We start from the raw sequence: 12,996 nt of genomic DNA on the forward strand, positions 1-12,996 counted from the left end.
ATAGTCTGTATAAAAAAGTAAAAAATAAACCTGTGCAAACAAGCTAACCTTTATAACCAGATTATTTAACAAAAGATGTTTACTGCAGTAAAATATTTGTAGTCTTTTAATAAGCAAGATGTGTACAGGATAGAGAGGGTGTGAAAAGTGAATTGTTTGCTTTGAAACTTTTGAATCGGAATTTGTCCAATTATAAACCCGAAATACACGTGTTTGTTGTCATGTGGTGAACTTGGCCAATCGTGTAATATCAGTGTCGTCATCAAAGCTCCTGCAGTCGCTCTTCAGAAGCTGCAGGGTCTGACTCTGCCATCTGATCTCGGAGCGCTGTCGCGGTACTTTGATGCCACATGTGACAGTCACGTGGCGTCGGCGCAGCATCAATCCGGACAAGATTTCTAACCAGCATGCACCGCTTTAAGACAGATTTCGATCGATCTGCGCAACGCTGCATGAAGTCGAACGCACCTACTGATTAGTTTGTTCAGGTGTGTTTGACTAGTGTTGGAACAAAACTCTGCTGGGACACCGGCCCTCGAGGATCAAGTTTGCCCATCCCTGATTTAACCCTTGATGGATTCTTAGTTCAGTTCTCATCTTCAGTCAAAAAATTGGGGGGGTTTGTATTTGATTTCTGCAACTTGTTATTTGAAGGCCAGATTTTAAGCATCTGTTAAAGTCATACAACCCGTCCGTTTGTCCTGTATTTTCCAATTCTATCCCGCTATCATCTCATAAATGTATTTTCCCATATTTCTCCTGTTTTTTCAATCTTTCTATGAAGGGAGGCAATAAACATTATCGATCCTTCATATACGCCACCGAACCACCAGAGGACGCCCCTTGTTTTGCATACAAAAACATGGAGAATTAAACATTAGTTTATCAGTTCTGAAGAAGGAGAGGTTACTGTACATTTAAAAACAAATCACAAATCATCAGACATTAAAGGTGTGTTAAGCATCTTATAAATGTTAAAGACCTTTTATTATGATATACTTCTGCATGACTTAGTGACTGCCAGTGTAAAATATGCTCCAACTTATTAGCATTAAAATCTAGTCTTAAAATTCAACTTGTTTCTTTGGCTCCTTGCATATGCTTAGCTTTTTTCTTATCAGTGTTTAGCAGATTGGTAACAGCACAAACAATATCAATCTTCTAAAGCCAAGAAAACACACACATGCAAACAAAGTCGCGCTCTTTACGCACTCACAAAACAGGCCAGTAACAGTGCAGAATTTGTTGTACAACATTTCTTCAGAAAACCTATTTTATAAAAGGCCATGAGCAACAAATTCATCAAGGTGTGATATAGAGCGAGCCAAATGCATCAAGGTTACACAAAACAAAAACGAGCAAACCCAATGAATTTATACACTTCCATTTAATAGAAAACTGCAATAACAGCTTGATGAGGGCGCAGGGCCTTGAACTTTAACTAGAACCAAAGCTAGAAGCAAAACCCCAAGCAGAACCAAAGCGGGAATCTGAATCACCAAAATCAAAACCAGCAGCAGAAGCACAAGCTAATGTAAAGTAACATGAGCTACTCACCAGATTCTCTGTATTGTCAACAATGAGGCTTGATGGCAGGAGTAACTGGTGAAGACAAATCAATGGTGTTAGGAAAACCAGAATCTTCAAAATAAAAGACATGAAACAATAACTAAAAAAAGCTAATAAAATAAATAAATAAAACCATAGTGCCAACAAAACTAATACACCCTCTTCGGGAGAAAACAAATAAAAACTGCATCATTTATTGTTACATAAATACATACATGTAGTGTACAGGCTCATAACTCTCATAACTCAAAAAAAAAATAAAAAAAAAAAAAAAATATATATATATATATATATATATATATATATATATATATATATATATATATATATACTGTACAGGAGCAATATAATTATGAGTGTGACATTACGTTATACATCAGCTCTGTTTCATAATTATGTAAATAAAATAATAAATCAACAACAGAGAAAATAATTTGCAGGGCCTTGAACTTTGACTAGAACCAAAACTAGAGGCAAAACCCCAAGCAGAACCAAAGCGGGAATCTGAATCACCAAAATCAAAAATCAGCATCAGAAGCACAAGCTAATTTAAAGTAACATGGCTACTCACCAGATTCTCTGTATAGTCCAAAATGAGGCTTGATGGCAGGAGCAACTAGTGAAGACAAAACAATAGTGTCACAAAAAACAGATTCTTCAAAATAAAAGACATGAAAGAAGAACTAAATAAATGCTAAAAATATAACCATACGTGCCAACAAAACCAATACATCCTCTTTAAGTGGAAACAAATAAAAACTGCACCATTTATTGTTAATATTAATAATCTGTATAGGCTCCTTACTCTATGTCTCTCTCTCTCTCTCTCTCTCTCTCTCTCTCTCTCTCTCTCTCTCTCTCTCTCTATATATATATATATATATATATATATATATATATATATATATATATATATATATATACTGTACAGCAGCAATATCATTATGAGTGTGACATTACATTATACAACAGTTCTGTGGAACATCAAAAATAAATCAACCAGAGACTTTTAAAAACCCTTTTGTGTGAGGAACTACTTTCTTCCGCCACAGATTAAAATGTGCAGCTTTCTCTGAATTACTTGATTCCTAACTTCCCTCACGTGCACATTAGGGAAAATATGATTTATTTATGTTTGATAATCAGTCGATGCTGAAATTGTAAAAATGTCCATTTCCCACGTCAAGCACATTCTTGAATAGCAATGATTTGCCATTATGTTCACAACAGAAATGAATGTGATTGGCGGCCGTGAAGGTCATCAGTTTACCAAACTCATCGCTGTTTGCTAAGTGTAACCACAGAGACAAGGACACTTGTGCGTTTTAAAGCCATGATTTATCAGCGAATCGCTCATCAGCTTAGACAAACCAGCTGATCGACAAGACTTTAAAATGCTCTAGTGTCCCTGTATCTGCAAGCACTGTTAAGCAGCGGTGCGTTCGGTAAACTGATGGCCTTCACGGCCAATCACAGTAATTTCTGTTGAGCAAGTGAACACAATGGCCAATCAGCTGTGTTTAATAACATGCTCCACAGCGATCAAATGTTATCAGGAAATGGATGTAATAATAACAACAAAAAACCAAATTAGTTTTAAATGAATTGTAATATGGGCTACTTTGGTGCTTCACAGCTTTTATTGATCTTTTTTTTTTCAAGAAAGTGGTCTAGATTTAAAATAAAAGTCATGTATCCATTTAATAGTAAGATTATTTAATCTATTTATTTTGTAGTAATTAAAATGTTGTTTGTCTTTAACTATTATTATTTGATACTGTTTAATTGTAAATATTTGCTTTCAACGTTTCAATGTTTCCATTTTTCTTTTCCCCTTATTTTTTTTTTGTTTTTTTCCCTTTTTATTGTTTTTTTCTTCTTTTTTGTTAAAAAACAACAACAAAGATAACGATATGTAAATATTTGTACTGAAATATTATAATAAATATATAATACATGTTTAAATATAAAAATATATTTGACAAAACTACCCTTTTATCTATTTATTTAAATATATTATGTATTATTTGATTATTATTAATAAATATAGTTTAATATTTTGTTATAGAACTTGTTATTTACCAAAAAATCCCAATGGGCATTTCAACTTTCAAAAACATTAGAAACGGATCAATCCCAAGCATTTAATTAATACTTTAAAAAAGTGGTCAAATCAGCAGTAAAAGTCATTTGTAAAATGTTTTCCGTATTTAAAACAACACAGTAGTGAAAAATTACTTTACTTGGTCTTTTTTCCTAAATTTATAATGGCATAGCAAACAAAATAGTATAAATGAGCTCATGTATGGGACAAACTCAGGGGTGGAAAGAGTACTGAAAAATCTTACTCAAGTAAAAGTACCATTACTTGCCCAAACATGCATAAAAGTATCTGGTGTAAATATTACTCAAAGTATGAGTAAAAGACCTTTTAAAAGGACTCAAGAGTTGTGAGTAGTGAGTATTATACTGTACTAGTGTGTTTACATGCAATTTGTGCATGTATGTGTGTGAAAACTTAGCATTCTGTAGTGCATTTAGTGATTGTAAAAGGCCCTTTCAGTCATCATACATCTATCGTCATGCAGTTTAAACAGTCTCTGGGTTATTGCGTGTGATGATTTTGGACATCTTCTCAGATATTTTTAATGCATCTAAATGGTTAGCTGCATTTATACAGCACCCATATCTTGAGGCAGTTCAGTATGAAGCTATTTAGTTTCTACGGTTTGATTGGACAGGAATCCCAGGACAAATTGTTCCAACGCAATCTCATGGCAATTCGTAACTTTTTGATTTAGTGGCTAATTCGTATGAATTCGTACAATCTAATTCATACTATTTAGTACAATTTGCTCATCACCCAGTGACGGTTGGGGTTAGGGTTGGGGTTGGGTGCCATGCCTCCTTTTTAAAATCGTACATTTTTGTACGACTGAACGCGTACGAATTCGTATGAATTAGCCACTAAACTGACAAAATGTAAGATACTTACTTTCCTCGTGAGATCAGGACATATTGTTCTACTTGGTAAATTACAATTCCTGAGAAAAACTACTCCATTACAGTAATTCGAGTATTTGTAATTTGTTACTTCACACCACTTGACAAATTCTGGACCTGTATCAGTGAGGGGTGGGTCTTTCGAATCAACCAAACCCCCTGGCTACAGTCCTGATATAAATACAATGTTGCTTTTGCTATCATATTAAAGGAATCCTTTTTGCACCTCATGTCAATATGATGAAGGTGTATATTGTTATAAAAGCTTCAGCAATTCTTAGAGCATGAAAATGGAGTCTAACTTGTCTATCCATTATCTAACAGCTTGATAAATCATACTTCAGAACATCTGGTGTATCTTTTTATAGAAATACGTAAATTACAGTATGATGTGTGAAGCAGAGCAGCAGTTTAATTACAGCTTGACTACATCCTCCTAATCACACTGCTTTTATTTCTATGGCCTTCAATGCCCAGAACGAGCAAATGTGTGTCAATACGTTTACATCCACAGCGGTAATCTAATTATTTACCTTATTCAAGTTAAGACAATGTTATGATTGAGGTGGGATTGCGAGTTGCTTTTAGCATATGTTGTAATACATACTGTAGATCGTTTAATGGCACAAGGCAATACACCCCCGCATAAATACATGCATACTTCCCTCTAGAATGTCCAGTGTCAACATACAGTTTGCCTTAGTTATAATGCTATATGCAATTTGAAGAGTTTAATTTTTTTTTGACTGGGTCAGTTGGAATTTCTGTGTGGAGGTTGCATGTTCTTCCCATGTTCACGTGGGTTTCCTCCGGGCATTCCGGTTTCCCCCATGCTCCAAAGACGTGTGTTATAGGTAAATCAAATAAACTAAACTGGCCTTGGTGTGAATGAGTGAATATGGATGCTTCCAGTACTGTTAAACAGCTGGAAGGGCATCCGCTGTTTAAAACATATGTTGGATAAGTTGGCTTATTCAGCATGAGTTGAATAAAGGGACTAAGCCAAAGGGAAATGAATGAATAAATGTCTACTGAAATCCAATAATGTGACTAAAATAGGAATACATCATGTAATCTGTTTCCATTTAGTTTGCGTATACTTTGAGTATGATTTATATGGGTATTTTGTGGAGTTCAAGTGTACTCCATACAGGTAAATAGGCTTGACAAACATCTTATAGGATACAATCCTTCCTCGAGCACCAGGCTCTTTGTTACAAACTCTTCTATGTTTGTAAAGAAAGCTCTTTATATGTTTATACTTTGTACTTTCATACAGCCACATACTCATGCCACTATCTAAAGCAGTGGTTCTTAAACTTTTTTTTTATCAAGTACCACCTCAGAAAAAATTGTCTCTCCAAGTACCACCATTATAACCAGTATTAGAATACGTAGCGTAGCAGGCCCAGTAAAGCAGCAACAACTCTGCACAGTTTAAAAACGTGGCAGATCAACTACTATTATTAAGAAATCGTATTATTATCAGCCACTTTAAACATTATGAATAGTTTAAACATTAACACTGTACTGTGCCAGAGATGGGTTGCAGCTGGAAGGGCATCATTCGCTGCGTAAAAACGTGCTGGATAAGTTGGCGGTTCATTCTGCCGTGGCGACCCCCGATTAATTAAGGGACTAAGCCGAAAACAAAATAAATGAGTGAATGAATGAATGAATAATAATAATAATAATAATAATAATAATAATAATAATAATAATAATAATAATAATAATAATAATAATAATAATAATAATTATTATTATTATTATTATTATTATTGTTATTATTATTATTATTATTATTATAACAGTCTTTACTTTTTTTTACTTAAGTCATTTTATGTAACAATTATTAATGATAATATGCAACCATAATAATAACAATAACACATCTTTATAATGCACTTTTTAATATGTATTTTAATAATAAAAAAAATAATAACCTAATGGTTGGGTTTGAACATCTCAGCATTGTTTACTGCACTGCTGTCCATGTAAACATATTGACTGACTGAAAAATTGGTTATTTACAGTGTTGAGTGTTTAGTAACAAGGTAAGGAACCCTAATTAAATTAATTATTCACTGAAAAAAAGTGGAAAAAAAAGTGAAATATAAGAGTATTGTTAATTTATGTTAGCAATAAACTATTAATTTATTGTGTATTAATGTAGTGTACTAGTACATACTGCAAAATGTGTAAAATCTACAGCTAAAAAAAGTAAATAAAAAATCATTCTGTATAAATCGAATCGGTAGCAGAGTAACTGTATTTTTGTTATACACTATATAAATGCAGAATATTTATACTTCTTAACTAAAGGTTTTATTTGATCAAACATGTGCACATGCATAAGAAACAATAAATTGAGTAAAAATTAGTTATTGACAATATGTGGGATGTATGAATTTGCTTTGAAAATATACATGTTTTATATATATGTTGCAACAGGCTCATTGTGAAATTGTACCCCACTTATACATTTCTGGAGAGTGTGAATTGTGTAGCCAGGGGAACATATGGCTAAAATTCATGTTTAAAACGAACGCTACAGAGCGTTATGACACAACAAATGGCATCTGTTTCCTTTCAAGCTACCAGCTGACCGCTTACCTCTGTGTGGACATTATTTCCACTGTTACCAGTTTGCTCAGTAGCTCACCATGTACATTGGCAGTCTTGAGACACAGAGAAGTGTAGATCGTGACAACGGGGTTTGAGCCCGGCGAAGAATGATACTATAAAGCGGGTAAAACAAAAACAAAATGTTAAAAATAAAACAAACAAGTAAAAAAACAGGGTGAAAACGTAGTAAGGTCTGAAAATATAGCAAAAATCAGGCAGCCGCGAGGGCTTTTCTTTTTCTAGATTGCTTTTGTAAACACTGTCAGTTGGTTTTAGGGAAGTGGGTGATCGGGTCAATTAGTGCTTTTGAAAACACTATTGGTTAGGTTTAGGGAAGGGGGAGGGTCGGCGTTATTAGTCGGTCGGTCGGTCAGTCAGGCTCTGGTGGATTCATGCGACAACATCAGGCACGAATGGCACTCACAAGAGAAATTTGAGATCTAAATAAGCATACACAATAACGAAATTAACGAAATACATTTTCAGACACAGCCATTTGAAAAAGTCATTTAAATAAAATTGTAATAATGTAATTAGTAACTATTAATGAATGTTTTTTTTTTTACCCAACACTGGTCTTTTGGAGGCAGGATGAGTTTTTGAGTTGATATGTTTGGCTGGTTGCGGCGATATGTTAATTAATAGCACATGATGAGCTGATATCCCATTGATTTAGAAGCATTCACCCAGATATGTCCTTCTCTGTATTTACGTGTGTGTGTGTGTGTGTGTGTGTGTGTGGACACATGCCACACTTGCACTCTTCGCTAGCGACAGCAACAAGGCCCACTGATGATGGCCAATTTCCCTGAGAATCCACATGGATGATAACACTGAGACTCTTTCAAATGTAAATGCATCTGACAACATACACACACATAGACAAAGAGAATAACACACACACACACACACACACACACACACACACACACACACATCAGCAGCAGCAGCAGGTGAGTAGGGACAGTAAGTGGTGGCTTTAGCAGATGCCAGTAGTCAGATTACTGCTGTTCAATTGTGAGCTTGAACAAAGAGAGAACCAATCGGGCGTCCCATATGGAGCATAACTACACAAGCAGGAATGATCACATACAGAGAAAAAAAAAATCTGAGTGAAGATGAATGTGGCACTCAAGTAAACAAGCGGCCCCAGCAAGGCAACAATCTCAAAATGCCTGTCATACAGCAATATGAAGAAAAAGAGCAGCTTTTCTTGGCACCACTTAAATCTTTTTCACAACTTTGCAAGAAAAATGTTGTTGTTCTGAGATTTGTTGTAACTCTGGAGACTTATGAAGGTTTGGTTGGTGCATTTCTTTCATGTATAAAAGTCTTGGATAACATATTTGTTGACATTGTAAATGCACGGAGTTAATGAATGTGGATTTCATCCATAAAGATAAATTGCTCCTTAGAAATCACATTTTTTTGTTTGTTTTTTGATTGTAGGTTTCAGCCTCCATGCAAGTCTGTGCAGTTTCAAACACTGCTGGAAAGCATAAAAGTCTGTCATTATGGAGTAAAAGTATTATTTTAGTGAAGCAATTGTACTTTATTTTAGCACCACAGTACATGACTGAGTACAAGCAATCATTTCCAGGGTAAAAGATACTTTCTGGATATTTTTGGCTTTATTATTTTCACTTTCAAATTACTGAACATATCCTTGGCAGGTCACCATGACCTACAATTATCCTTTTTTGTTCATTGTTTGTTTTTAAATTTGTCTCAGAACACATTTCAACCCACAAAGAAATCTGATACGTGGCCATATATGAACAAATAACTAAACTATATGGCTATTATATATATATATATATATATATATATATATATATATATATATATATATATATATATATATATATATATATATATATATATATATATATATATATATATATATATATATACACACACACACACACACACACACACATATACTCAGCAGCCCACTTTATTAGGTTCACCTTACTAGTACCAGGTTGGACCCCCTTTTACCTTTAGATCTGCCTTAATCCTTCGTGGCATAGATTCAACAAGGTGCCGGAAATATTTCTCAGATTTTGGTCCATATTGACATTGTCATGCAGTTGTTGCAGATTTGTCAGCTGCACATCTATGATGCGAATCTCCCCTTCCACCACATCCCAATGGTGCTCTATTGGATTAAGCTCTGATGACTGTGGAGGACATTTGAGTAGAGTGAACTCATTGTCATGTTCATGAAACCTTTCTGAGAAGATTTGCGCTTTATGACTTGGCACGTTATCCTGCTGGAAGTAGCCATCAGAAGATGGGTACACCGTGGTCGTAAAGGGATGGACATGGTCAGTAATAATACACAGGTAGGTTGTGGCATTGACATGATGCTCAGTTGGTACTAATGGGCCCAAAGTGTGCCAAGAAAATATATCCCACACCATTACACCACCACCAGCCTGAACCGTTGATACAAGGCAGGGTGGATCCATGCTTTCATGTTGTTGACCCAAATTCTGACCCTACCATATGAATGTTGCAGGTGATATCGATACTCATCAGGCCAGGCAACATTTTTCCAATCTTCTATTGTCCAATTTTGGTGAGCCTGTGCAAATAATAGCCTCAGTTTCCTGTTCCCAGCTGACAGGAGTGGAACGCAGTGTGGTCTTTTGCTGCTGTAGTCCATCTGCCTCAAGGTTCAATGTGTTGTGCATTCAGAGATACTCTTGGAATACCTTGATTGTATCAAGTGGATATTTGAGTTACTGTTGCCTTTCTATCAGCTCGAACCAGTCTGGCCATTCTCTTCTGACCTCTGGCATCAACAAGGCATTTGCACCCACAGAACTGCCACTCACTGTATATTTTATCTTTTTCAGACCATTCTCTGTAAACCCTAGAGATGCTTGTGCATTAAATTCCCAGTAGATCAGCAGTTTCTGAAATACACAGACCAGCCTGTCTGGCACCAACAACCATGCCATGTTTAAAGTTAATTAAATCATCTTTCTCCCCCATTCTAATCCTCGGTTTGAACCACAGCAGATCGTCTTGACCATGTCTAAGTTCATTAAGTTGCTGCCATGTGATTGGCTGATTAGAAATTTGCGTTGATGAGCAGTTGGACTGTTGTACCTAATAAAGTGGCCAGTGAGTGTAGTTTCATCAAGTAAAACAAATAAAAATGTTTGAAAGAAAGAAAGAAAGAAAGAAAGAAAGAAAGAAAGAAAGAAAGAAAGAAAGAAAGAAAGAAAGAAAGAAGGCACAATCTACTTCTAACAGGTCTCTAATTTCAAATTATGTCCGCTGACAATTACTTAATAGACATTTAATAAATGCAATGCAAAATAAAAAATGTTGACACTCAATCCACATCTCTTAAAGAGAAGATCTCCAGATGCATGTGCTGTATATTACCAACAGGTGTTATCAGCTCAGTGAACGAACTCAAAGATGGGAAGAAAATAAATGATAAAATATTCTTATTGTATGTGTTTTGTCAGCTTTGGCTCATTTACAATAAACAACAAAAACAACAACAATGACTCACTTGGAACACACAAAGCTTCATTTCTGTTGAAAGCAAGCTATATTCACAGCTGTATTCAGACTCCCTGTTGTCTCCTTAGAGCACTGCTAAGAGGATATGCTAGTCATGCATCAATAAGGCGATACTGATCATTTGGCCACAAATTAATCCTACATCGCACATGATACTTATATCCACAGTGATACGAATGGAAATAGGCATCTTTCCTTTAAAAGCCAGAATACTCTAAGAATTACTTTTGAGACAAGGGATCATATTTATTAAACAGGACAGATTAGCTTGAGCTCACAATCCCATATACAGTAAGTGCCAATGGGAATGAAAGTTATATGGGCAATCCTACCTAAAACATTAAGCAAATTAAAATTGTTTACACACCATCATTAAAAAAGGAATACCTTAAAGCTTGTTGGCCTTTCATTGACCTAAAAATACTAGTATTTGTTTAAAAATGTTTATTTTTTTTATATTCATGTGAACCGTGACAAAGTATGTGACATTCCCAAATGAATTGCATAAAATAAATATAAACCAATAAAGTTAATGCTAAATCTGGCATTTGATTTATGCATTATATGGTTGCCTTGATTTTTTATGTTGAATCAAATTAACATGATGTGTAATTTTAACTTAAATTACATTAAACTAATTGAGGCCTTGAGACAATTTTTGAGCGAGCAATCCAATTTTTAAAGTTTGAATTGGAAAATATATATTACATATTGTATACGTGTAGTGCTGTTGCCCCACAACAAGAAGATTACTGGTTCGAGCTCCTGCTGGGTCAGTTGGCATTTTTTGTGTGGAGTTTGCATGTTCTCTCCGTGTTGCTGTGACTTCCGGGTGCTCCGGTTTCTCTCACGAGTCCAAAGACATACGCTATAGGTGAATTAGGTAAGCTAAATTGAATTGTGTGTTTCCCAGTGATGGGTTGCGGCTGGAAGAACATGTGCTTCGTAAAAACATATGCTGGATATGTTGGCGGTTCATTCCGCTGTGGTGACCCCTGATTGATAAAGGGACTAAGCCAAAAGTAAAATAAATGAATTAATAGACAAGGCGACGCAGTGGTGCAGTAGGTAGTGCTGTCGCCTCACAGCAAGAAGGTCGTTGGTTCGAGCCTCGGCTCAGTTTGCGTTTCTGTGTGGAGTTTGCATGTTCTCCCTGCATTCGCCTGGGTTTCCTCCGGGTGCTCCAGTTTCCCCCACAGTCCAAAGACATGCAGTACAAGTGAATTGGGTAGGCTAAATTGTCCGTAGTGTATGAGTGAGTGAATGAGTGTGTGTGTATGTGTGTGGATGTTTCCCAGAGATGGGTTGCGGCTGGAAGGGCATACGCTGCGTAAAAACGTGCTGGATAAGTTTACTTAACAGAAACTTCAGGTTTTAGGTTTATTATTATTATTTTATTATTATTTTTATTTTTTTACAGAAAATACAGTATGAACAATACATAGACTTTATTACAGTACATGCAATAACAACCAATTATTAAAAATAAACAAATAAATACAACAATAAACACAAAATGCAAGGCAGACATCAAATCTAAATATTGTAATTTATTTAGAAATATAAACAGGTGCGCTGTGTATATACTGTACTACTTCAAACTGTTCTCGTGCTCCGCCATCTCCCGATATAAATAAATAAATAAATAAATAAATATATAAACAAACAAACTCTGCTTGACATAGTTTACACAGGATTAGTGGGAAATATGCAATGACACAGCTTTAATGTATATGGTATGTGTTTTTTTTTTGATAGGTATGTGTAGATATGTGTTTTTGAGCTGTTTTGCGCTCCTCAGCACGTTCAGAGAGAGAGAGAGAGAGAGATTGCATCACATACACAATTCTTCCACTCACCTCTTTCAGGTTTTGTTCTCCTCTTTGATTCAAATATGGCTTCCCAGCATCCCCCAAAACCATTCTTACTCTGTCCTTCATTTTGTTCATTTCGGTGCTACTTTAAGCTATTATATTAAGCTATTTTAATGTTTAAATGCAGATCATGATCGCGCCAAAATATCCCCAAACTGTTTCTGTATAAAGAGGTTCACACATACAATTACACATACATGGTTATCAAATGGTTATCTCATTTTCTATGTTTTTATAAGATGGTTTTTATTCACACACTCAATTAAAAACAGCTTGTACAAAATTGCTGCAAAATTTACAGCATTACTGGCAATTTTTGTGCTGTAGTTTTTTAATTTGTAGTTTTCACAATTGTAAATGTTACTTAACAGTGCAC

The 12,996-nt window shown here is 35.2% G+C and overlaps 1 protein-coding gene across 2 annotated transcripts in view; it reads right to left on the minus strand.

The window, feature by feature from the left end:
* LOC147834029 (uncharacterized) overlaps window positions 1-12,996 on the minus strand; it is a 1,152,336-nt gene that overhangs the window by 824,542 nt on the left and 314,798 nt on the right. For both annotated transcript variants that reach the window (XR_015507939.1, XM_087282126.1), the window contains exons 2-3: window positions 2,141-2,185; window positions 1,558-1,602 (exon numbers count right to left, since the gene is read on the minus strand). Coding sequence is in view for 1 of the 2 variants with exons in the window: in XM_087282126.1 (XP_087138252.1) it covers window positions 1,558-1,602; window positions 2,141-2,185 (90 nt within the window). In the remaining variant the exon portion in view is untranslated. The remainder of the gene's footprint in view (window positions 1-1,557; window positions 1,603-2,140; window positions 2,186-12,996) is intronic.

Source organism: Danio rerio, chromosome 14 (assembly GCF_052040795.2).
Source record: "Danio rerio strain M-AB ecotype USA chromosome 14, GRCz13ab, whole genome shotgun sequence".
Lineage (NCBI taxonomy): Eukaryota > Metazoa > Chordata > Actinopteri > Cypriniformes > Danionidae > Danio > Danio rerio.